Consider the following 25,018-nt stretch of genomic DNA (forward strand, 5'->3'; position numbering starts at 1 on the left):
CTATCGGTCAAACTAAAAAGCAATTGTTAATCTAGAAATTTATTTCAAGCACTCCTAAAATGTAAAAATAATATAATGGGTTACAGAGGAAAAGTATTAAAATACCAATCCCAAAAGTGCATAACAGCATTGACCATGAATGCATGTTAAAAATCTAATACCTGGCTGCCTAACATGAAGAAAAGTAATGAGTATGCATAAATTAAACAGATTTTGACAATGACTGCTATTTAGAGTTGGTCGTAGTTGAAAGTTGAATTAAGGTTTTGCAATCGGTAATGGATGAGCTTCAGTGTTGAATACAAATTCATCAAGACTGATAAGATCATCTTCCGAGAAGAGCAAATACAAATATCTACAAAACAAAAGTAAAATTAACTGGAGGTAAAGAGCATTTTTTTTAGTTTATGTAAGTTGAAACCTACTTGAGTGTTTCAGCAAGAAAAAAACTTTGTTGCACATCATCATGTTGGGGATTACTTGCATATACATCTTTAATGCCAGAAAATCCATTTTCAACTTGGCAATTCTTTATTAGGGCCTGCAATACACATAAACTTGTAGTTTGTATTTATCAAAATGTGTTTTTTGTTTTAGGAAAAATTCTATACATACCTCAACAGCCTCCCAACCCCACTGTCTATATTTTGGGTCCTTTGTTAACCTCCACATAACAAAATATGTCTCAATAACTTCAGGTCGAAGAATGTAATATTTTTCATTCGAGCGTAATGCAACTGCTTCATTTCCTCCACTGAGATGAAAAGCTTCGGGGCCAAGTTTTAATGCTGAAATATCACAATATTTGGTTATTGCGTTAAGATCATTTTTTATCATAAAACAAAGTCTTTCAGCAATTATCACCAGTCAAAATTTATTAAAACACAGTCTCAATTTTAACCTCAAATATCTTACTGGCTTTGTCATATGAAGTATGACATGTGTGAGCAATTTCTGCACCAAGTTGCAGATAATGTTTTTCGTCTTTCGATCCATTCGCACCCAGTGCAAACATTCCTCCAGCAAAACATGTCAAATGACCCATTTTGGGTTCAAGACGACCAGACCTCCATTCCCCAAGGTAGGTGAGACCACCCGGAGATTTCCCCATTACATGCTTTTCAATTGCCTATTTTCACATTTTGTATTTTTTAACCTTAGTATTAACAAAACAGGTGTCTCATTATAATATTTATTTTAGAAAAAGTTGTGAAGATGTGTGTATGTTTAAAGCATATACCAACCTCCACAGCTTCGTCATACATTTCCCTGCTTTCTGTGTCAGTTTTTCCAGATATAATCCAAGCCTTTAGCAAATATTCATAAAAGCTGTCGCCCAATGCACCCACAGACACATGCCCTGGAGAAAAAAGTGTTTTTGGTGACAAAACTACTTAGCACAAACAATGTCAAATTAAACAGTTTTAACAGTTATTCAGGAATTGCAAATGAATCACACAAAATACTTTGCATGTTAAAGATATTAAGGTTTTTACTTTGACCCCAGGCTCCTGTTTGAGGATTCATGTAGTTTGGATATAAACCATTAGGTTTGTCAGCTTTTTTCAAAAAGTGTCGAATTTTCATCACTTTCTCAAGATATTTTGGATCACCTTAAAAAAAAAGTTTAATTGTGTCACAAACAATCTGGTTCTTAACAGCAACAACACACCAGTTGATTGCAATTCAATACTACAGAACAAAAAGCATAGACCAAACGACAAACTATACAAATATGTATCAGAATATCTTACCAGTAAATTTGCTTAACATGGCAAATTCCAAATGTAGAGTTCCAAACTCCGACAGAATGGAAGAACCACCAGAGGCCCAACCCCAGTTCCGAACACTACCTCTGTAATACAAGTTCCCAGTGTTCAACATGTTGTTGATATGCACTCCAACAGTACAGAACATATTGTAATAACTGTAATTAGAAAACTAAAAAAAATTTACTTACGTATTGGGATTAACCAATGCATAGGGAATTCCTGTGGCTGTATTGAAGGCAGGCATTAGTTTTTCAGCAACAGCTACTGCCTGGTTAAGGAACACATTTTCTCCAGACAAGGCGTATGCAGAAAGCAAACCACCCACAAACCGAATGTTGACTTCAAAAACGGAAATGTCTGATTGCTGTACAGGAGAATATACATATTTATTATTAGAATTCATAAAAACAATAGCAAACATTTCACACAAACCATTTTTAAGGATTTATGCTTTTTCAAAAAAACTGGATGCAACAGTAATAGGGAAGGTTCAGTGGCGGATCTAGGGGGGGTGTTTAGGTGTCAGAACACCCCCCTCAGCTTTTTGGCACATTGCTTCCTGGAGTGTGAAAGTGCGGTTAATTTCCCGCTACGCAGGAACGAACACTACGGTCGTTTTGTTTCTTTGTTTCTCGATCGCTCGCGCTGCATTCACGCGGCGATGACTGCTTATGAAACAATCGTTTGTTGTGCCGTTGGTCAATAACCCGTCAACAATACCGTTTGTAAAAGCGCGACCTTACAAGTTTATTCATTTATGCTACAGTTTTTACACAGAAGCCGCACTCTGTGAGAGTTGTAATTGTTTGACAAAATTGCACCCAAATAAATGTAGCTAAACGAGTATATTGTCTGTTTTTTTTTATATATTCCGCAAATTATCTACTGCTAAAACATCGACCACGTACTAGACCTAGACCATTACAGATTTGTTTTTAGAGCGGAAGGTCGAATTTTTTTTGGGAATTTCCCAATTTTCCGCTGTAAACTAAGGCTAATTAATGGAGCATTGCAAAATACGAACGCCAGTGTTGGCCTCCTGGCATTCGCAATTGCGTAACACTGCGGAACACTCGATGCAAGTTTTTGCGGTAGTGCTTGCGCCGTCGTTTCATTACCACGACTTTAAATGAAAGGTTTAAATATACGTGTTATCTAAAAGGAATTAAATGTGGGCCTATGTTATCAAGAAAACATACAAATTAAAACTATGTTGCATGCGGTGGCCTTCTATTCCTCTTTGCACCTTTGCGAGCGCTAACGGTTGTTTTCAACATGCGTAATATAGGCAACGTGTTCAACAACTAAACTGATTTCCACCGAGATTTGGACAAAAAATTGCAGCATGATAAATGTCCGAAAAAAAATTGTAACCGCGCATCTAACGGCTTAATTAATTAGGTACCGAAACCGAACACCCCCCTCATATTTTTTTCTAGATCCGCCACTGGGAAGGTTGCAATACAATATAACTGTTTAATATTGAAAATGGGTAAAGAGTGCAAATTATTACTCACAGAATTCATATTTAGATTCACAACCCAGTCTTGGCCCTCCTTGAATTCATCGTGCATTCCCATAATATAAAGAGTGTCCAAGGCATCAACAATTGTTGCACCAGTTTCAGCACTAAAGTATTTGCAGAAACAAGTGTAAGTGCAGTAAAAAAAACAGTAGTTTAAATTAACTGTCAGTCTAGGTTGCATTACAGTAGTTTTGCAATAAAGTAAAAAATCGCAAAAAAAATCTCACATACTTTCCGAAAATGTTTGCAGAATGCCTTTGTTTTGAAATTGGTCGAACTTCGTTTGCACCCCATGCGAAATTTCGATATCCCTTCCATGCCAGTTTCATCATCTGATGATCACAAACACATAAAATATTACTATTTTGTTCTGCTATCTATCATCTTACGTTTAGCTACAATTAATTGAAATATATTTCTGGTTTTCCTTTTTTTTTGCAACATATTCTGTGTCTGCATATACATTAATGTGCTTTATACATGTTACTGAATTGTATTCCACATCTTAAGACATAGAGCTTTTGTACGGTATTGCTTGTGTTGTGTGGATGATAGTTCTGCTATAGTTACATGTACAACATGTGTGGATAAGTAAAATAGTTGATGTAATTGCAAATCACTAAACTGACTAATTTGACCTGATAAATTGCACTTTTTTAGCAAATTTCATGACTAAGTACATATTTTATTTATAAAGAGTAATTGGTGGTTGGTCAGTAGGTTTGGGGATTTCAACCATTAGGACAGGAGCGTGTTTGTTAAAAAACAACAAGATATTGTCATGTGACTATTACATGCACAGCTGCAGTTTGAAATATATTTTTACTTACATCCTTTATTTTTTCTCGTTTTTCATTGACGTCTGCATCTTGAGGTTGACCACGCTTCCAATTGTAAGGAACAATGTCAATTTTACCTCCACCTTTTTCCAATTGATTTCTAAGTTCTTCTTTCTGTTTTTCTGCTTGTTTCTCAGCAATTTGCCGTTTTTCTTCTTCAATTTGTTTTTTCATTTTCATAACCTGCAGCAAAGTAATAACAACCAAGATTTATTTTAAATGAAAGAAAAATGTTATAACCAGTTGATACACCTAAAATGTCAATATAAATTTGTGCAAAGAAAAATCCCATACAAATATTTACAAACATGCTTGAATAATAATGTTAATTTACCTCATTTGCTTTGTTAATTGCTTCTTCATGGGCATTTTGGTATGCTTCAAAATGTCTGCGTTGACTAGCATCTTTTGGATTAAATTTTATGTTGGAAGGTTTAATAATCTGGGCAGGATTGTTGTTGTTATTATTTCCCACTGCAACAAAATAACAAGTTGACATCACCTTTCTAAAACTCACAAAAAATGGAAACTTGTGTGACAGTTTAGAGAAGATCTGTGTGGTGCACACCTTAAAAATAATGTTGTGTTTACGCTGTGCCAAAATTCTATAAACTTCTTTAGCAACCTTAACATTCTTATGCAAGAATAAAAAACTCTAATTCTTAAAATATTAAAAAAATAAAAGCTGTGTTAGATATTTGGCATAAACCACACCATGAAATGCACTTACATGGTTTGTTCATTTCTTCAACATTATGATGATGCTCGAACAAGTTTCTTATATCCATGCCTTCAGTTTTAGGCAAGAGAAACACCATTGTATAGCAGAAAATAACCACCACACTTAAACCAGCAAACAGGAAAACTTGCTGCAACTTTTTCATTCTTGCAACTGTACCACAAATGATCAAGTAAACGCTCTGAGGTTTCAGACAAACACAGGAAAATTAAATGCTTTAACTTCAAGTGTAAACACAACTTTTTACTTACGCTATAACAAAACTGGTAAACAGAACAAATGACAATTGATTTTCTACGTTTCCCGACGATGTGGTTATTTACGATACAACGGTTTATAATTAGAAATGGCTTGGCTTTTTCTAATTTGTTACGTCGACCATCGTCACGCACAAGCGCTCTTATTATTTACCACCCTCATTCTGGCAGAATAATTTTGCAAATTTGCCACATTCTACAAGGTACAACAGGCATTTACTCAAAAATTGTTTTTTTGGATTAGAATCAAATTACAGAGATGAGCAAGCAGATCAAACCTCAAAAAACATTTAAACAACATTTTCCGCAGCTGTATCAATCAAAAAAATCGCGAATTAAAAAATTCGCCTGGTTTTGCGATTCAGCATAATGGCGGCATGCGAAAAACTAGTCTAATACAAAGAATTCTGCTCGGCGTTCTTGCAATAGGTGCCAATATTGACCAATATCAAGGGAACGGAAATTTAATTCTCTACAACATGCAATTAACAAATTTGAAATTAAGGTGCCGGATGACCTTCAAATCGCCCATTGAAGACGACCCGCTTTGAGCGAATCAGCAGCGTAATGGCGTAATGTCGGCATGCCAAAAACTTCCCTATTAAAACAATTCTGCTCGGCGTTCTGGCAATAGGTGCCAATATTGACCAATATCAAGAGAACGGAAATTTAATTCTCTACAACATGCAATTAACAAATTTGAAATTAAGGTGCCGGATGACCTTCAAATCGCCCATTGAAGACGACCCGCTTTGAGCGAATCAGCAGCGTAATGGCGTAATGTCGGCATGCCAAAAACTTCCCTATTAAAACAATTCTGCTCGGCGTTCTGGCAATAGGTGCCAATATTGACCAATATCAAGAGAACGGAAATTTAATTCTCTACAACATGCAATTAACAAATTTGAAATTAAGGTGCCGGATGACCTTCAAATCGCCCATTGAAGACGACCCGCTTTGAGCGAATCAGCAGCGTAATGGCGTAATGTCGGCATGCCAAAAACTTCCCTATTAAAACAATTCTGCTCGGCGTTCTGGCAATAGGTGCCAATATTGATTAATATCAAGAGAACGGAAATTTAATTCTCTACAACATGCAATTAACAAATTTGAAATTAAGGTGCCGAATGACCTTCAAATCGCCCATTGAAGACGACCCGCTTTGAGCGAATCAGCAGCATAATGGCGTAATGTCAATAAAAACTTCCTTATTACAACAATTCTGCTCGGCGTTCTTGTAGTAGGTGCCAATATTGACCAATATCAAGAGAACGGAAACTTAATCAGGTAGAATATCTATTCACAATGTAAAGGAGTTGTCACCCTGTTTCCTAATAGTGGGAAAGGTTTTCTATATTCCCAAATTATCGCCCGATACCTTTGCTAAACATGGACTACAAGATCTCCTTAAAAGTCGTCAACGCAAGATACGTGGTTTTCTATCGAAGAAGCGACACGGCTTCCAACCGCACCGATATATAGGGTCAAATATCCGGTTGCTGTTCGACATTATCGACATTAGGGACCATTACCATGTTTCTACATAGGCCTACATGCAAATTTTCGAAACCATATTTCTTGGAATCGTTTGACATAGAACGTGGCCAAGATGACCCACTCTCCTTAACTTTGTTCGTGGTCTGCATGAATAAAAATCATCCCTGTTTGCATTGTTTTTACAAAAGGTTCGGATACTGATTTCTCAAAAATCTTAAAAAAATAATTGAATTAAACTTTCTCCCTTCCCTGAAAAAGCCAACATAGTTATGAACCTTTGGGCGACCAGAGGAATAACCCTTATCGGGAAGATAACTATAGCCATAATAGGAAAGAAATAAAAGCGTTACCATATCGTAAATTTTGCATGGGCGGGGGTATGATAGATAATGAGAATCATATGTTGCCTCTTAATTTAAAGCGCTGTTATCCAAACCTTTTAACCAAACAAAACCAATCTCCAAACACGATTTCTGCACCAAAACAGATTTGAGGTGCTCTTAAATTCGTCGCTTGTTCCATAGCAAAATATTGAAGACTCTTATTTCTTTGAAAACCTTACATTGTGTCAAAAGTATGGCGATGTCAATAATATGTCCTCATCAACGTCAATGCGTCATAAGGGACAAACAAAAAGAAAGGCAATCTTCGACCAAAACGAATTTCAATGCCAGGACCAAACTTTATTTTATCAAAATAGGACTAAAGACCGCATATCAGCAACTCTATTAAAATAGTTTTGCCCGCGGGGAATGCTTGTCTTGTACTCCTGCGTCATAGAGATTCTCAGTTTCGTCACAAGGCAACCGGTGATGCATTGGGGTCAATATTCTGGTTGAATGAGCAAGAAGTCACGTGGTATAGCGATTTTCAGCGTGTTAGGTGCAGTTTTAGTGCATTTTTTGTTTTAATAGGGAAGTTTTTCGCATGCCGACATTACGCCATTATGCTGCTGATTCGCTCAAAGCGGGTCGTCTTCAATGGGCGATTTGAAGGTCATCCGGCACCTTAATTTCAAATTTGTTAATTGCATGTTGTAGAGAATTAAATTTCCGTTCCCTTGATATTGGTCAATATTGGCACCTATTGCTAGAACGCCGAGCAGAATTGTTTTAATAGGGAAGTTTTTCGCATGCCCACATTACGCCATTATGCTGCTGATTCGCTCAAAGCGGGTCGTCTTCAATGGGCGATTTGAAGGTCATCCGGCACCTTAATTTCAAATTTGTTAATTGCATGTTGTAGAGAATTAAATTTCCGTTCCCTTGATATTGGTCAATATTGGCACCTATTGCTAGAACGCCGAGCAGAATTGTTTTAATAGGGAAGTTTTTCGCATGCCGACATTACGCCATTATGCTGCTGATTCGCTCAAAGCGGGTCGTCTTCAATGGGCGATTTGAAGGTCATCCGGCACCTTAATTTCAAATTTGTTAATTGCATGTTGTAGAGAATTAAATTTCCGTTCCCTTGATATTGGTCAATATTGGCACCTATTGCTAGAACGCCGAGCAGAATTGTTTTAATAGGGAAGTTTTTCGCATGCCGACATTACGCCATTATGCTGCTGATTCGCTCAAAGCGGGTCGTCTTCAATGGGCGATTTGAAGGTCATCCGGCACCTTAATTTCAAATTTGTTAATTGCATGTTGTAGAGAATTAAATTTCCGTTCCCTTGATATTGGTCAATATTGGCACCTATTGCTAGAACGCCGAGCAGAATTCTTTGTATTAGACTAGTTTTTCGCATGCCGCCATTATGCTGAATCGCAAAACCAGGCGATTTTTTTAATTCGCGATTTTTTTGTTTGATACAGCTGCGGAAAATGTTGTTTAAATGTTTTTTGAGGTTTGATCTGCTTGCTCACCTCTGTAATTTGATTCTAATCCAAAAAAAAACAATTTTTGAGTAAATGCCGGTTGTACCTTGTAGAATGTGGCAAATTTGCAAAATTATTCTGCCAGAATTCTGCCAGAATGAGGGTGGTTATTATTTCGGTGAGAAGAAAATAATTTTGAGAAATAGCTTTACGCATGAATGAATACAATTTTAACTTTTTTACATTAAAATAAAAACTGCAATACGCATGATTTGATTTTGCTCATTAGCAATGGGCAATAAGTAACATTCTAAGGAATGCAAATCAACCACTTTCAATGAGTGTGCTTATACATAAACTGGGTCGAATTCACCAAGCAGGATTAACTTAATCCGGATTAGGGCTTAATCCAGGATTAATTAATCCCGGTTTAAGCCTGGAGTTAAACTGGTAGTCACCAACCAAGATTAAACCGGGATAACTTAATCCAAGGTTTAATCCGGATTAAATAGTTAATCCACGATTTTGCTGAGTCACCAGAAAGCGCGAGTGGCAATTTTGGCGAATGTAGTGATTCCGAACGTGTAAAAGTGTATTGAATATGTCAAAAACACAAAAGTTTCATTAATATTATTAATTTTATGGCTTCTGATTGTGCATGAGAATTGTAGCAGTTGCATTTTTGTAATTACAATGTATTCAATTAATTTAATTTAACTATATTTCTGCGGATTTCAGTTTAAGTAGTGAAAATGCCTCGTTCAGCAAACTTTAGCTCATTGGAAAAAGATCTTTTGATTTCATTGATTGAGTCATATCATGACGTAGTAGAATGCAAAAAATCTGATCATTTAACAAAAAAACAAAAAGATGATGCTTGGAAGAAAATAGAACAAGAGTTTAACAGCAGTTAGTCAATCAAGGTCGATCGAGCAGCTTAAATGGCTGTGGAAAAATATGAAAGCATCAAGCAAAAAAAGTGCTGCTTTCAATAGAAGAGAGCGTGTAAAAACAGGAGGTGGACCACCATCAATTTCATCAGACAGCACTTCAGAGAAAGTTGAAGGTTGAATTGTTTATGTCATGCACATCTACTTCTAAAACCACTACTATTGTCTGTATACATTGTAATTAATATACTTTGCAGCTTTAATATCAACGGTTCTCAATCCATTGTCTAATGAATTTGATGACGATGCAGTATTAGATTTAACTGATTGCACAGATCCTAACACTTCAGCCTCAGGTGACACATATCACACCATTTTTCTTGTATTCTGATGTTTGCATGCCAATTCAGTTCCATTCACTGTATTTGTTTATTGTGATTATTTCTTTTCTGTTCTTTTTCTATTCTGACCACCTTCTTTCTGTTCTTACCTAACAAAATCACCATATTTTTCAGGTGTATTTGTTAAAAATTTTGTGTTATAATATGGTTTCGTAAAACCCGACCTGCAACAGATGGTTCTTGATTGTTATTGGATGCATCAAGTACACTGATATGTTCATTGGGGTCATCAAACTCTTCGAGAACTTCACCCTTTCGCACAGCATAGTTGTGTAAGCAGGCTGTGGCAACTATAATGGTTAGTGTATTTGTTACATTTGTTCTCATTGGAATCCTCAAACAGCGAAAACGTTGTTTCCAAACTCCAAATGCACGCTCAATTTTTGTTCTTGTGGTAATGTGTGAAGAATTGTAATTTCTTTCTTTCTGGTTGCTTGGATTTAGAAGTGGTGTCATCATATAATTTCTGCAAGCGTATCCTCCATCACCAAGTAGTAACCCTTCAATTAATTTGTTTTCTAGTTGGTGACACAAGTGACTGTTGTCAAATATCCTGCAGTCATGAGTGGAACCGGGCCATCGACAAACCAGATTGGTGAAGAGCATATCAGGATCACAGACAGCTTGCACATTGATGGAGAAATATCCCTTTCTGTTTCGATATATTTCTGCAGTATCTCCACCAGGCGAGACTATGGGGACATGTGAACAATCAATTGCACCAATCACATTTGGAAAACCAGCCACTTCATAGAACCTGGCTTTCACAATTTGCAACAATTCACCAGATGGAAAATCAATGAACATTTTGTGTCTCTTTACCACTGCTTTTGATACTCTGTGAATAATTCAGCATGAAGATGATTGGCTAATGCCTATTAGGTCACCATCTGTCTTTTGGAAATGCCCTGTTGCAAAAAATCTCAAAGCAGTGCATATTTGTAAAATAGGTGGAATATAGTGGTTCTTCGTAGTGACACAGTATAGATCATTCTCTATAAACTGTAATAACTGAATCACATTTTCCTTGCAAAACCTAAATCGACTTGTAAATTCTGCTTCATTAAACTTTTCCAGAGGGTTTATTCTATCACGTATATTTCTTCTGATTGTTGTATTGTGCTCACTTGTATCGTTTTCAATGAAATCCAATAAATCTATTACATCCATGATATGTTTTACAATACCCACTAGTCTTATCTAAGGAGATTTTTAAATATTTTTATTTTTAAACTTTTTTTGCAAATTTTTGATTAAAATATATTTATCAGACGTTTTTAGGAAATTTTACCAAGTTTCATAATTTTAAAACACCTCTAACGTTGTCAAATTCGACTTAATCCAACCTTAAACTTGGGGTATAGCAGGATTAAATTTTCGGTACTTTAATCCTGGATTAAAATATAATCCCGGTTGGTGAATAGGGTATTCTGGGATAATCCCATGTTTAATCCAGGATTAGCTTAATCTTGGATTAATCTAACTTGGTGAATTCAACCCAAAGTATTAGCAAAAAAAAATGGTTTTTGGGCTACATATTTTTTTCCAAATCTAAGCTCGAAACTTTGGAACTACGGGTTTCAATGATGTCTTTATTTTGTTTGGTATAAGTTGGATATGTTTTTAGCAAACAAAATCTGAGGAAACGTGGCTGTAAAGGGTCGCAGTTGGTTTGTCGAAAGGTTTAGACGGAATTGTATCACCGCAAACCCAACAATAAACTTGTCCAGAAAGTCCAGGTGAGACAACATGCTGCCTGCAGGTCCTGTCAGAACAAAACCGAGATCTGTGCTTGTCGATGCGACCAAAAGCCATGATCACATTGTGATCTGTTATACCGAAAACTATGATCTGTTTATTTGTGGAAAGAATCGCAAATATATAGGAAGATTTCAAAGACGAGGCAGAAACAAAGATACAATTGCTGTGAATACGCGACAAAGGAGACTTAGAAGAAGTAGCGCAAGCGAGATAACTAGCGATTGCGTCAGAAAGACTGGGTGTAAATGTAAGAGTGTAGAAAACGGTTCCAAAAGACCAAGTTTAAACAAAATATTAAAGGCCTTGACATGCGTCTAAGGTATATAATATCGCCTTTGTTCCCGAAGGCCGTGAGATAGGAATTGACGAGCATTGCCACGGACTCCACGGGCGTAGTCAATCGTCATTAACATGCTTGAAACGGGTTAAGTATATCTGGAAAAGGCAAAATTACACGAAAGAGTAAACCGTCCATTAAGATTACAAAAACGGAAAGGTGGTAATTTTAGGCTAGGTTAGCTATACGCATGTCGGTAAACTAACTTGCCCAATCATGAAAAACCATAGTTAACCAATTACGCATGGAAGAAATTGTTGCATTCATGAAGGACCAGTTTGACCCGAAATTGTTCGTGAGAGGTTCAGTTCTGGAGTGACATGCAAAGGAGGCCAGGCGAAACCATACAGGAATTAGCCACTAGAATCAGCGAAGATGCTGTTACCTGTGATTTTGCTTCTATCAAGGATCCACTGGACGAAACACTGCGGACAAGGTTAATTTGTTCCGTGAACAACGAGGCAGTGTTAAAGGCTCTGTTCAAGGTCAACGATGACGAACTGAAGTTCGCAAGAGCAATACAAATTGCTTTGGAAACTAAAGATGCAGCCAAGATGACAAAAGAAACAGTTTTTGGTCCTGAAAGGGAGTCGTCTGTCAATAAGCTAAAATAAGGTAAGATGCCAAAGAACTTGATTTTCCGGGATACCCCAAAGGAATCGTTAAAGTGCCACCGATGAGGAGCTGGACATTTTGCATCAACCTGTCGTTTTGAAAATTTGAGGTGCAATTTCTGCAAACGCATAGGGCATCTGCAAGCTGTGTGTCGTAAGAAGACCCAGATTTCAAGTGTGAGGTTGGTGGCCTCTGTTAACTGCAAAGTGGTACCAAAATTGGTCATTCCACTTGTTGTCGACTCCAAATCATTCAAGGTGGAACTAGATACCACTGCAGGTGGTAACATTTTGTCAACCAACGTTTGGAAAAGTATTGGGCTACCGAAGCTGGAGTCCACTAGCGTTGCTTACCGATCCGCCTCCGGTCATCCTCTGAATATTATTATTTCTTGCTGGTGGAAAGTCTACGTTCCAAATACAGACAAGCGTGCTTACGAGAATTTGCATGGATTTTCCAAATTTGTTTAAAAAAAAGTTTGGGAACTTTACAAGGCGTCGAGTTAGAGGTGCAGTTCAAGCACAACCCAACTCCAGTGTATCACAAGCTAAGGCCGGTTTCGTTTGCTCTGCTTGACGATTTGAACCAATAATACGAAGTAGGAATTCGAAACAGAATATGGACGCCAGTGCAATTTAACGGTTGGGGAACACCGGTAGTTCCAGTACGGAAATCCCCATTAACAGATCGGACATTTGGTAAAGTGCGTGTGTGTGGCGATTACTCGGTGACGGTCAATTCCCGACTAGACACAGCACACAGCACACCGCCAGCCGCTGCCGTTACCAAGTGATCTAATGCAGCAATTGGGTGGAGGTCACGGTTTTACCAAGATAGACTGGCAGATGCATACAACCAGGCCAGACTTGGCCCCGAAAGCCGAGAGAGGTTAGCGCCCAGTACTCATCGAGGTGCTTTTCTTCAAATTGTTCTGCCATTCGGAATTTCATCGGCACCGAGTTAATTCCAAAAGTTGACGAACGACATGATTTACCGGGTGTAGCGGTATTTTTGGATGACATCCTTGTCAGTGGCTATTCTAAGGAGGATCATATGCGGAATTTGCGTCGTTTGCTTCAACGTCGTGATGAAAAGGGTCTGCGTTGCCGATTGGAGAGATGCCAATTCGCTCAGCAAAGCGTCGAATACCTTGGGCATCTTCTCACTATGGAGGGTGTTACATCGTAAATCTACTGTCTCCCCAAATGGTAAATTTCTGTATAAATAGCGCCTCCACGTGGAGAAATTCTCCCCTCGTGTTCGGCAAGTTTGCTGACAACTGTAGTTAGTTTCGTGGGTCTACGAATCTTGTGTTATTTGTTTTGCAGGAAATTTAAGTTAATTATTCTTAACAAGTTAAGTAACCTGTTTTTATTGCTGTGAACATCAAGTCTCACAGTAATTAGTGACCCAGTTGTTTTCGGTAAGTGTTGTTTTATTTGCATGTGTGTTTATGTCAATAGCCATTGTCTTGAATTGTCAAACCTGGTTTAAAGTGTACTTTGTTTGTTACTTGCAGTTCGACTTGAATGCTCGTTGAAAATTAACTGTTTAAAGTCCTGGTCAAAACGTTTCGGTAAGAATGTTTTATCTTTGAAACCGGCATTTTTCTATCGTACTCATGGCCCAATATTTCATTTAGAAAACCGTCCGCCTAATCCCGTGAAGTACATCTCGCTAATTGAAGCCAACAAGGGCTTTGTTAATACAATAAACTGTTGGAATTTTGTTGGATATTAGTGGGAAGAAGCCTGTAGTTGGGACCTGGCAGGCGCGTTTTTGAATCTACGTAGAAGCACCAGAGTGGACGTCTGTGCCCACCAGGAGCACTGAAGTAGGCGTTACATTCGAAGTTTTCGAAACGTTTGCAAAACAAACGTTTTTGATTTAAAGTGAAGCTATGCCTGGAAGTGAAGGAGGTCAATCCTTTTCATCACCAATATCTAGGCACCAAGTAGTGCTGAAAAAACATGCTGCACCATCAATGATCCAACTGAAGCATGACAAAGAATTACTGAATGACTGGTATAAGACTGCTGAAAATGCAATCATGTACAAAGATATTTCATTGGTTAATTCTGTTTCAAAACGTATTGAAGAAGTTTCAACTCGCTTGATAAACACATACTCTAAGCTTTTAGAGTGGGTACCATCAGGTGAAAGGCATGATGACTTTCAACTACAGTTACAGGAAGTCATTCAATGTAAGAAGGAAATGGAAGCAAGAATTGGTCAGTTTCAAACGAATTTCAAAATTCAGGTTGGAGAGAACATTGATGTTAGTTCTTCGTCATTCGTTACATCTCCAGTTGCTGTTCGTACTTTTCCGGCTGTGCAACAGGCCCGAAGTGCGAGGACGAGCTCTTCCAAGTCTACCCATTTTTCAAGAAGCTCTACAAAGACACAGGGAAGTACATCATCCAGTGTAAAGCGGTTGGAAGCAAAGGTTCGTCTTGAAAAGGCTCAAGTGAGATCACGGCATGTTGAGAAAACACAACAAATTGAACATGAAAAACAACAACTTGAACATGAAAAACAAAAACTTGAAGCTCAAAGGCAAACACTAGCAGCACAGTGTGAAATTGAAGAAGCTGAAGCAGAAGTTAAAATTTGGGAGGCAGCTTCTAATGTGTCTCTAGATGATGGGAAAATGAGATCAAATGAAACCGATATTCCAAAACTTTTTCATGATGGTCTTGCTGAAGAAAATGAAGTTCTATTGTTGAAGCCCTGCAAGTCCAAGTACACCTCTCCGCTGGACAAAGCTGACCCAGCAAACCCATCTAAAGCAGAAACTGTACAACCTGAAAGTGCTGTTGTGCGTGGAATAATGGCTGCAGTTGGTGATGCAATGTCTACACCAAAAACAGATTCACTGAAATTTCATGGAGAACCAATGGATTATTGGCCATTTATCAGAAGTTTCGAAGCCACTATTGAAAAGAAGGCACCTTCTGATCGAGTAAAGATGAACTATCTAATGAATTATTGCAAAGGAAAAGCTTACTCATTAATTGAGCATTGTACAGTTATGCCACCTGAATTGGGATACGCTCAAGCTCAAAGCATTCTATATGACAATTTCGGAAAACCATACATAGTGTCAAGAGCCTTTGTTCGCCAACTTACAAGTGGTCCAAATCTCAAACCAGATGATTCTGATGGTTTGCAGCAGTTTGCTACTTCACTGCGCAAATGTCTTTTGATTTTGAAAGGCTTGGGAAATTTTAGTGATCTGAACACCACTGACAGGTTGGTTGAGTTGGTATTGAAGTTACCATACAACTCACAGAATTTGTGGAAACGTCGTGCGGCTACTATTCTCCGAGAAAAGGGTGAAGAAGCAAATTTCCAGCATTTAGTGGAGTTTGTTGAAGAAGAAGCAGAGGTTGCCAACACTGTTTTTGCAAAACTGCTGGTACCTCGCAAAAGAGAAGAAAGGAAGCCCCAGGACAAGCCACCCAAGAAGAGTTCTGTTCACACAGTTGTAACCAAGGCGAATAGAGCGCCCACACAGACCAGGTTTACAAAATCAGTTTCGAAGTGCTTGTTCTGCAGCCAAAGTCACTCCTTCGTTGACTGCCCTAGTTTGAAGAAAAAATCTGTTTCAGAAAGAGCCAACTGGTTTCGTGAGAAGTATTTATGTTTCAATTGCCTAAATCCTGGTCACATTGCAAAGCAGTGCAAAGAAGCTGTTACTTGTTCTGTAGAAGGTTGTGGAAGAAAGCACCATGCATTATTGCATTTGCCCACAAGAAGTGCATCAGCTATAAGAAATCCTGATGCAAGAAATGTAAGTTCATCTGTAAGTGATGTGCCTTGTACAGGGAAGGTTTGTTGCAACACATCAAAAAATGGAAGGAGTGCATATATGAGTGTCCTACCTGTAAAGTTTGTTGCCAATGGCAGAGAATTCGAGTCCTATGCCTTTCTTGACATTGGGTCCGATGCTACGTTTTGTCATACAAAGCTAATCGAAAAACTTGGTTTAAAGGGAAAGTTCAAACGCATTCAAATGGATACACTTGGGCGGAGGCCAAAGATGCTAGAAGGAATTGGTGTTGATTTACAAGTGGTATCCATGGATGGTAATGAAGTCATCAACATTGAAGAAGCCATGTCCGTGGATCATATTCCAGTAAGTCCATACTCCTACCCAACTGACGAGGATCTACAAAGCTTGCCTCATCTAAAAGGTCTTGAGATGCCAAAGGTTGACAGTGAGGAAATTATGCTGTTAATTGGTACCGATACACCGTATGCTCATCGCACCCTGGAGATTCGAACTGGAGGGAAAAAGGAGCCATTTGCTGCGAGAACTCCACTGGGGTGGTCGTTGATTGGTCCATCACCAGATAAAGGGTATGTGCAAGCCAATCGAATCAGAACATTGGAACTGGATCAAAGAATACAAAGGTCATGGTACCAAGATTTTTGTGAAGAACCTGGAGATTTGCAATTCCCCACATCTAAGGAAGACAGAAAGGTTTTAAAGTTTATGAAGGAAGAAGTTAAACATGTGGATGGACATTTTGTCCTACCTTTACCCAAGAGGAATAGCGTAAAATTACCTGGAGACAATTTAGTTTCAGCGCAAAAAAGATTGCTGTATTTGCAAAGGCGCTTGCAAAAGGATGACTTCCTTTGCAAAGGATATGTGGAAAGAATTCAAGAGTACATAGACAAAGGATATGCTGAACAGGTGCCAACTGAAGAACTACAAACAAGTGACCCCACGTGGTACCTTCCTCACCATCCAGTTTATCACCCACATAAACCAGACAGAGTCAGAGTCGTCTTTGATTGCGCTGCAACACAAAAAGGTGTGTCCTTAAACGATAGTCTCATGCAGGGTCCTGACCTTGTTAACAGTCTGGTCAGTGTGCTAACCCGCTTCCGAAAGAATCAAATTGCAATTGTTGGTGATGTGGAAGCTATGTTCCACCAAGTTAGAGTAAAGAAGAGTGATTCAAATTTACTGAGGTTTTTATGGTGGCCTGAAGGTGATCTCACAAAGAAGCCAACAGTTCACCGAATGTTAGTCCACATATTTGGAGCCACCTCATCCCCATGTATGGCTACATTCTGTTTGAAGCACACCACTGAGGAATTTGGACATGAGTTTGACAAACATGTGTCTGAAATAGTGAAGCACAATTTTTATGTAGATGATTGTTTAGCATCTGCACCTACTGAAGAGGAAGCAATTAAGACTGTTTTCCAACTTTGTAAATTGCTACAAAGGGGAGGTTTTCGTCTCACAAAGTGGATTTCAAACAGCCAAGCAGTTTTGGACCGGATCCCTGAAACTGAAATAGCAAAATCAATGAAAGATATCAGCCCGAAAGAAAGTGTCAAGGAAAGAGTGCTGGGCGTGTATTGGAATGTATTTGAGGACAAGTTTGGGTTTCGAACAAGAAGCTATATTGACGAACAAAGACTTACCAGAAGAAGACTATTGTCGGTCATTAATTCCCTATATGATCCTCTTGGTTTTGCAGCACCTGTTGTTTTAGTTGCAAAAAGAATCCAGCAAGAAGTTATTCAGTTGAAGTTGGGCTGGGATGACACAATCCCAGAATTCCTGTCCGAAAGGTGGAAAAAATGGTGTGGTCAGCTGCCTGAACTTAAGCAGCTTTTATTGCCAAGATGTTTGAACCCACCAGATTTTGGAAGAGTGATTGAACGCCAAATCCACCATTTCTGTGATGCATCTGTAAATGGTTATGGATTTGTTACTTACCTTCGACAAGAGGATGAGAATCATTGTGTATATTGTTCTTTTCTGTGTGGAAAATCTAAGGTCACTCCACCAAAAAGTGAAAGCATTCCCAGATTGGAACTTGTTGCAGCTGTTCTTGCTGTTAAAGCTGACAAGTGGTTACATGAACACTTGGACTATCCTGATTGTAGATCTACATTTTGGACTGACTCAAGTGCTGTTCTTTTTAGCATTTCAAATGAGAGAAAGCGTTTTTCCACATTTGTGGCAAATCGTTTATCAAAAATACATCAGCAAACTACCACATCCCAATGGAGGCATGTAGGAACCAAGCAGAATCCGGCTGATGAAGCATCACGAGGAATTTCAGTGAAGAAGCTGCTTGGATCAAGTTTATGGCTCAAGGGTCCGAGATTTTTACAGAAGCATGAAAGTTCTTGGCCATGTAACCCTGCCCTTAAGGAATGTGTACCAGACGAATTTAAGCCAATTGAAGTAAAAAAGTCAATGGCAACTTGCTGTTCTACAATCAATCCTGTTGACACTTTAATAAACAGGTTTTCGTCATTGTTTAAGTTGAAGAAGGCAGTAGCCTGGATATTGCGGTACAAACTCTACCTGCATTCGAAGAAAACTGTTCAGAAGGGAAAACTGACTGTTGAAGAGATTTTACAGGCAGAGCTGGAATTGGTGAAGTATGTCCAAAGGTCAGCGTTTCCAATTGCATTTGAAGCTCTGTCGAATTTAGGCACAGATCAAAAGGGTCGTCGCTGGTTGAAGAAGTCTAACCAAACGAAGTGCTTAAACAAGTTAAACCCGCAACTGATAAGCGGTGTCCTTCGACTTGGAGGAAGATTGGACAACGCACCCATTCCCTTTGAATCCAGACATCCCATCATCTTACCAAGTAATCACCATTTGACAAAGCTAATTATTACGCATTACCACGAGCAAGGCGGTCATTCAGGGACTGCACATACATGGACGGCGATCCGCCAGAAGTACTGGATTGTCAAGGGTGGTGCAGCTGTCCGTCGTGCTCTCGTTCACTGTATACCTTGCCGCAAACGCAACGTGCCTCGCAGTCAGCAACTGATGGCAGATCTACCACCAGCACGCTTGAAGCCGAACGAGCCACCATTCTCGTACACCGGAATCGATTTTTTCGGTCCGTTTTTAGTGAAGCGCGGCCGTAGCGAAGTAAAGAGATATGGCTGCATTTTTACCTGCATGACGATGCGTGCCGTGCATATCGAAGTTGCCGAAGATTTGTCAACCGACTCGTTCATAAACGCCTTGAGAAGATTTATTGCCCGAAGAGGAAAGCCAGTTGAAATTTATAGCGACAATGGAACGAATTTTGTGGGAGCAGAGCGTGTTTTACGCGAAGCCCTGGAGGAGCTGAACAAGGAGAAGCTGGAAGCTCATCTTCAACAGAAAGGAATAAAATGGGCGTTTAATCCCCCAGCAGCAAGTCACATGGGCGGCATATGGGAGAGATTAATCCGTTCCATACGAAAAATCCTGAACTCGATGCTACACAAGTCCCCGATTATTAGTGAAGATACCCTACGTACGTTGATGGTGGAAGTTGAAAATATACTCAACTCCAGACCGTTGACGCCCGTCACGTTTAGTCCAAGCAACGACGTTCCTTTGACACCCAATCACATTCTGTTACAGAAGCCAAGCCCTATTATGGCACCTGGGCAATTTGACGAAAAGGACAACTACACCCGCCGTCGCTGGCGCCAAGTGCAGTTCTTAGCTGACGAATTTTGGAGACGATGGACCAATGAGTACTTGCCAACCATCGCTTTGCGGCAAAAGTGGCCAGACAGAAGAAAAAATATCGAAGTCGGCGATATTGTTCTCGTTGTTAACGAATCTATGCCCCGTCGAGGCTGGGACCTTGGTCGAGTTATAAATACCTATCCGGACAAACATGGAGTTGTCAGACAAGTCGACGTCAAAACGAAATCAAACATAATCAAAAGGCCAATTGCAAAGTTGTGCCTTGTTTTCGAGGCTAGCGGTTCCCAAGTGCATTCGACAACTAGTCGTCGACTACTAGTATTGAGCGTGGTGCTCTAAATTGAAGGAAGACATGAAGAAATGAACGCTATGCTGTTGAGCTAACACCCACGCATGTTTATTCATACAGACTTTGCTGCAACTAGCCAATTGAAATTGGCAAATTTTTCGTCTCCGTAACTTGTGTGATTTACGATGTTATTTTTGTTTGTGAATTGGAAATGTACTCTTCTGAGCCGTACATTTGTGGGGGAGGATGTTACATCGTAAATCTACTGTCTCCCCAAATGGTAAATTTCTGTATAAATAGCGCCTCCACGTGGAGAAATTCTCCCCTCGTGTTCGGCAAGTTTGCTGACAACTGTAGTTAGTTTCGTGGGTCTACGAATCTTGTGTTATTTGTTTTGCAGGAAATTTAAGTTAATTATTCTTAACAAGTTAAGTAACCTGTTTTTATTGCTGTGAACATCAAGTCTCACAGTAATTAGTGACCCAGTTGTTTTCGGTAAGTGTTGTTTTATTTGCATGTGTGTTTATGTCAATAGCCATTGTCTTGAATTGTCAAACCTGGTTTAAAGTGTACTTTGTTTGTTACTTGCAGTTCGACTTGAATGCTCGTTGAAAATTAACTGTTTAAAGTCCTGGTCAAAACGTTTCGGTAAGAATGTTTTATCTTTGAAACCGGCATTTTTCTATCGTACTCATGGCCCAATATTTCATTTAGAAAACCGTCCGCCTAATCCCGTGAAGTACATCTCGCTAATTGAAGCCAACAAGGGCTTTGTTAATACAATAAACTGTTGGAATTTTGTTGGATATTAGTGGGAAGAAGCCTGTAGTTGGGACCTGGCAGGCGCGTTTTTGAATCTACGTAGAAGCACCAGAGTGGACGTCTGTGCCCACCAGGAGCACTGAAGTAGGCGTTACAGAGGGTATTGCCAAAGGTAGTAAAGTCGACAATATCTTTAAAATGCCCCCACCAGAAACAGTGTCGACCCTTAGATCTTTTTTGGGTGCTGTTCAGTTTTACAGCAAGTTTCTACCCCCGGAGTTTTCAACAGTCGCAGAACCGTTGTACAGGCTAACGAACAAGGCAGTTACTTGAAGGTGGCAAAAGAAAGAACAGGAGGTTTTCAAGCAATTGAAAGATCTTCTTTCTTTAGACAATATTCTTACACAAATATTGATCCAAGCCTTCCGATTGGAATAGCATGTGATGCATCCAGTGTAGGAATTGGTGCAGTTTTATTTCATCGTTTCGCGGATGGAAGTGAAATGCCCATCGCAAATATTTCAAAAACACTTACTGAATGCCAGAGGAGGTACAGCCAGATCCAAACGGAAGCTTTAGCAATTGTGTTTGCTATTCGCAAGTTTTTTCAGTTTCTTTTCGGCCGAAAATTTATTTTGGTGACTGACCACAAACCTTTGTTGTCGATTTTCGGACCGACGAAAGCTGTTCCAACGCTCGCAGCAAATCGTTTGGCAAGATGGGCGCTGCTACTCCATTTCTCTTATGATATTGAGTACAGAAAAACTTCCGACATTAACAATGCTGACGCTCTTACACGTCTTCCAGCTGGAAAGGATCTTACATTTGATTAGGAGAAAACTGCCGTTGATACGGACACGGTATGTGCGATTACTACGTAGAGTAATCAAGTGAAGCCCGCGGACGCGACTGCTATTATGAAAGAAACGGAGACCGGATTCTTTCCGAGGTCATGAGGTATACTCAAGAAGGTTGGCCAAATACACGTTTCGACAAGGAAAGTTCGCTCAGTTGTAACAGTCAGATTGCGAACTCCCTTAGCACCAGTCATGGTTGCTTACTGTAACGGCTGCAGAGTTGTGATACCTGCAAAACTTCAACGTGAAGTTCTCAAGTTGTTGCATCAAAGTCACTTGGGAATGCAAAAGATGAAGGACCTATGTGGGTATTAAATTGGAGAAATCCTGTTTTCAAGGCCCTCAGCTGTAATGCATCTAGCGACTGTTCCGCTTGTTTCCCAATGACCGTTGATGGGTCTTGTGACTTACATAGGGACCTAAAATTCTTCAAAGTTGAAAAAAAAAAATTTGCTACTGGATGAGACTGTACAGAGCAAGGACTTGTTGGGCCTCCTGGAAGATTATATGACCAACAGGGGGGTATAAACAGCCCTGGGGGTTGGGCTTTGACACTTTTTCAGCAACTAAATTGCCATTGCATTAGAGAAGAGTTGGAACTTACAAAAAATGCAAATGAGTGGGTAGTTAAACGAATTATTTTTCTGCAAAATCCAGTTCCATTTTCTGTTGCTTTTTTTACCAAAATACTGAGTAACCAGGGGGGCAAATGGCCCTAGGAGGGTGGCTAAACCATTTTTTCGGAGACTAATATTGATCAAAATTTGTAGTTATGAGATGGATCTTTCATAAAATCACGAATGATTGGACACTTAAACGATTCATTTTTCCACAAATACAGCCTGATTTTTTTGCTCCATTTTCAACATAATTTTCAGCAGCACCCACCAGCAAGTTACTACCTAATTGAAATAGCCCAAAACCCAACTAAAACTGCCCCAAACACTCTAAAATTCGCCATGACAACAGCACGCACATGCAAAAGTTGCCGAATAAATTCGGCCGAATAAACCGAAACTAATTTTGGTATCGATCTCTTCAAACACAATAAATTTAAACAAAACATGTGCTGGATTGGATCTAATGCTATGATACAGCCCTTTGCACTTAAAAAAAGAACTTCGACTGCTGTACAAGCTGCTTAAAGTTGATTTTCATCATTTCGGTGACAATAAACAAATAAAACGAACACACGGGTGCAGTTTAAACAATGATTCCAATCGTAACATGCAGTAAAAAAGTTTCGGTTTCGGCCGAATTTTGCAAAAATATTCGGCCGAAACCAAATAATTATAAAAACCTTAGTTTCGGCCAAATAAATTCGGCAAACCGAACTTTCGGTGCATCCCTAGTAATTATGGAAATCGACGGCAGCCGGTCTGTTACAGTGAAAGTGATGCCAAGCGGACAGGTATGGCGTCGCCACATTGAGCAATTGCGTCCACGGCACGCTTTGGAAAAAGACGAAGATCCCGGAGAACTTCCAACATCGATACGTGCCGACAATAATGTTGAATATGAGCATGCAGGCAGTGGGGAATCTCGTTAACAAAACGAGGGTTCTCAATTTATATCCAGCACAGATACACCCGAGTATGGCCTGAGTAATCCACGAAGGTCCTCTAGGCGTCGTAAACCGCCGCAGCAATTTAGTTGTTAAAATTGCGTGTTTTTTTTGTGTATTTCGCGGTTTTGTGTTTTCTTTGGGAGGTGTTGTGCTACGCAACAGAACACTAATTTCGCACTCTGTGTTTATTTCGTACCCTGCGTTAAACTGCATTCGCAGAATTCCATTGCCGGAATGTTAATTGAATTTCCTGCTATAAAGGTAGGTCTTACTATACTTACATTCATTCTATTATTTTGTGCTATTCGAAAATACAACACATGGAATATATCAACACGACTACTTTTGCCGTCTACAGCCTCTTGACCTTTTTTGGCTGTGCCAACTGGCCAATCCCTAAACGAAAATGGAGCAAGGACTTTAATCCATATGAGGCAACAAAATGCAGGCAGTGAGAGGTGGTTTAAACAAAGTATTTTTTAAGGTTTCCAATTATGACAAGCCGACTTCGCTACAGCTGCAAGGGTTGGGAGCCATTGAATCAAGTGTTGCGTCATAATTACATTTTGCTTGTTTCATCATGACTTCCTGTCCTGTGAACGAAATCCATACTCGCTTGTATAAAAGATACGGGCGTTGGAATTGTGAAATATGTGAATTGTACCATTCTTTCTTCCTAACCAGAAAATGGTTTTGTTGCCAAAATCTCCTTGTTCAAAAGGACTGTTGAGGGTACCAAAGCACCCCTTCCACTAAGAAAGGGCTGAATTCTAAAGAATAACCATCTTTCCGTTAATCAGATTATTGTATTCTTGTTCATGTTATTGGATGTGACACGGGGAGTATTAAGTATCGGGTGGTGCAACTTCACAAACGACAGTCTATCTTGGATACTTTGATAAATTTCTATATACGCACCGTCTTTTTCAAATCTGTGCCGAGCATCTCCTGAAGCAGTCTAACGTAGACCTAATATGTGAATCTATGACAGTCTGCTTGATGGCTATAAACGGAAGCCAGGCTCTAACGCCCAAGTTCGGGCAGTCTGAGAACAATGGGTTTTTGGAGGTAGAACCGCAATAAAATCACACTTGACTGTTTGCGGCATGTTTTTGTCGAAAGGGTTTGTTTCCTTGAGTTGGTGGCTCAACGCCACCAGGAAACATCCGAAAAACAGCTTGTGGTGCTAAAATGTGATCGGACTTGTTTGCTGATGCCTGTAACAAACTTTCCAACCAACATATGTTAGGAACAAAAAAAATAATAAAACAGTACACTTTGAATTGCAAGTTTGATTGACAAACTGCACAAAAGCCGATGTCCGCATATCATCAAATTTAGGGCGCTATGTGATGATGCTGAAGAACCACCGACAGGTCGGCGTGCTTGATCCACATATCACTGCGAACGACAACGTTCAGGGGAAAACGCAGCAGTCACTTGTTAGTTTAAGATACAGATGGAAATTAAAATACTACACTAAATTACCGTTAACGTTCGCACAGATTTCTACGTTCCGCAAACTTTTATTTACATATCCAGAATGCCGATCCGTCTGTGATGTGGTTCTTTGGCATCTTAGAGCTCATCCGATTTTGTGAGCTATTTCCAGT

The 25,018-nt window shown here is 39.4% G+C and overlaps 2 protein-coding genes and 1 long non-coding RNA gene across 3 annotated transcripts; 2 read left to right on the forward strand and 1 right to left on the reverse strand.

Moving 5' to 3' along the window:
- Positions 1-214: 214 nt before the first annotated feature.
- LOC145895266 (mannosyl-oligosaccharide 1,2-alpha-mannosidase IA-like) lies at positions 215-5,242 on the reverse strand. Its single transcript, XM_082984042.1, has 13 exons — positions 4,867-5,242; positions 4,471-4,610; positions 4,128-4,319; positions 3,529-3,629; positions 3,290-3,401; positions 1,961-2,136; positions 1,755-1,855; positions 1,497-1,613; positions 1,245-1,360; positions 916-1,129; positions 616-788; positions 426-541; positions 215-355 (listed from the first exon to the last, which is right to left on the reverse strand). The coding sequence occupies exons 1-13, from the start codon at positions 5,018-5,020 to the stop codon at positions 259-261; spliced, it is 1,809 nt and encodes a 602-aa protein (XP_082840168.1). The 5' UTR covers positions 5,021-5,242; the 3' UTR covers positions 215-258.
- Positions 5,243-9,195: 3,953 nt separating this feature from the next.
- LOC145895165 (uncharacterized) lies at positions 9,196-10,902 on the forward strand. Its single transcript, XR_014401601.1, has 4 exons — positions 9,196-9,515; positions 9,597-9,695; positions 9,855-10,038; positions 10,263-10,902. It is a non-coding gene; the product is annotated as an uncharacterized LOC145895165 (long non-coding RNA).
- A 3,451-nt stretch (positions 10,903-14,353) lies between these two features.
- LOC145895660 (uncharacterized) lies at positions 14,354-20,269 on the forward strand. Its single transcript, XM_082984459.1, has 2 exons — positions 14,354-14,931; positions 15,010-20,269. The coding sequence occupies exons 1-2, from the start codon at positions 14,354-14,356 to the stop codon at positions 20,267-20,269; spliced, it is 5,838 nt and encodes a 1,945-aa protein (XP_082840585.1).
- The last annotated feature ends 4,749 nt before the right edge of the window (positions 20,270-25,018 follow it).

Source organism: Ascidia mentula, chromosome 3 (genome assembly GCF_947561715.1).
Source record: "Ascidia mentula chromosome 3, kaAscMent1.1, whole genome shotgun sequence".
In the NCBI taxonomy this organism is placed as follows: domain Eukaryota; kingdom Metazoa; phylum Chordata; class Ascidiacea; order Phlebobranchia; family Ascidiidae; genus Ascidia; species Ascidia mentula.

Excerpts from the sequence above, each read along its gene's own strand:
- LOC145895266 (XM_082984042.1), bottom strand. The coding sequence starts at position 5,020 with ATGAAAAAGTTGCAGCAAGTTTTCCTGTTTGCTGGTTTAAGTGTGGTG. Across the intron at positions 1,130-1,244 it reads TGTATGACGAAGCTGTGGAG|GCAATTGAAAAGCATGTAAT; the intron begins GTTGGTATATGC and ends ATGTGAAAATAG. Across the intron at positions 356-425 it reads TTTCTTGCTGAAACACTCAA|ATATTTGTATTTGCTCTTCT; the intron begins GTAGGTTTCAAC and ends TTTGTTTTGTAG.
- LOC145895660 (XM_082984459.1), top strand. The coding sequence starts at position 14,354 with ATGCCTGGAAGTGAAGGAGGTCAATCCTTTTCATCACCAATATCTAGG. Across the intron at positions 14,932-15,009 it reads AAGGCTCAAGTGAGATCACG|GCAAACACTAGCAGCACAGT; the intron begins GCATGTTGAGAA and ends TGAAGCTCAAAG.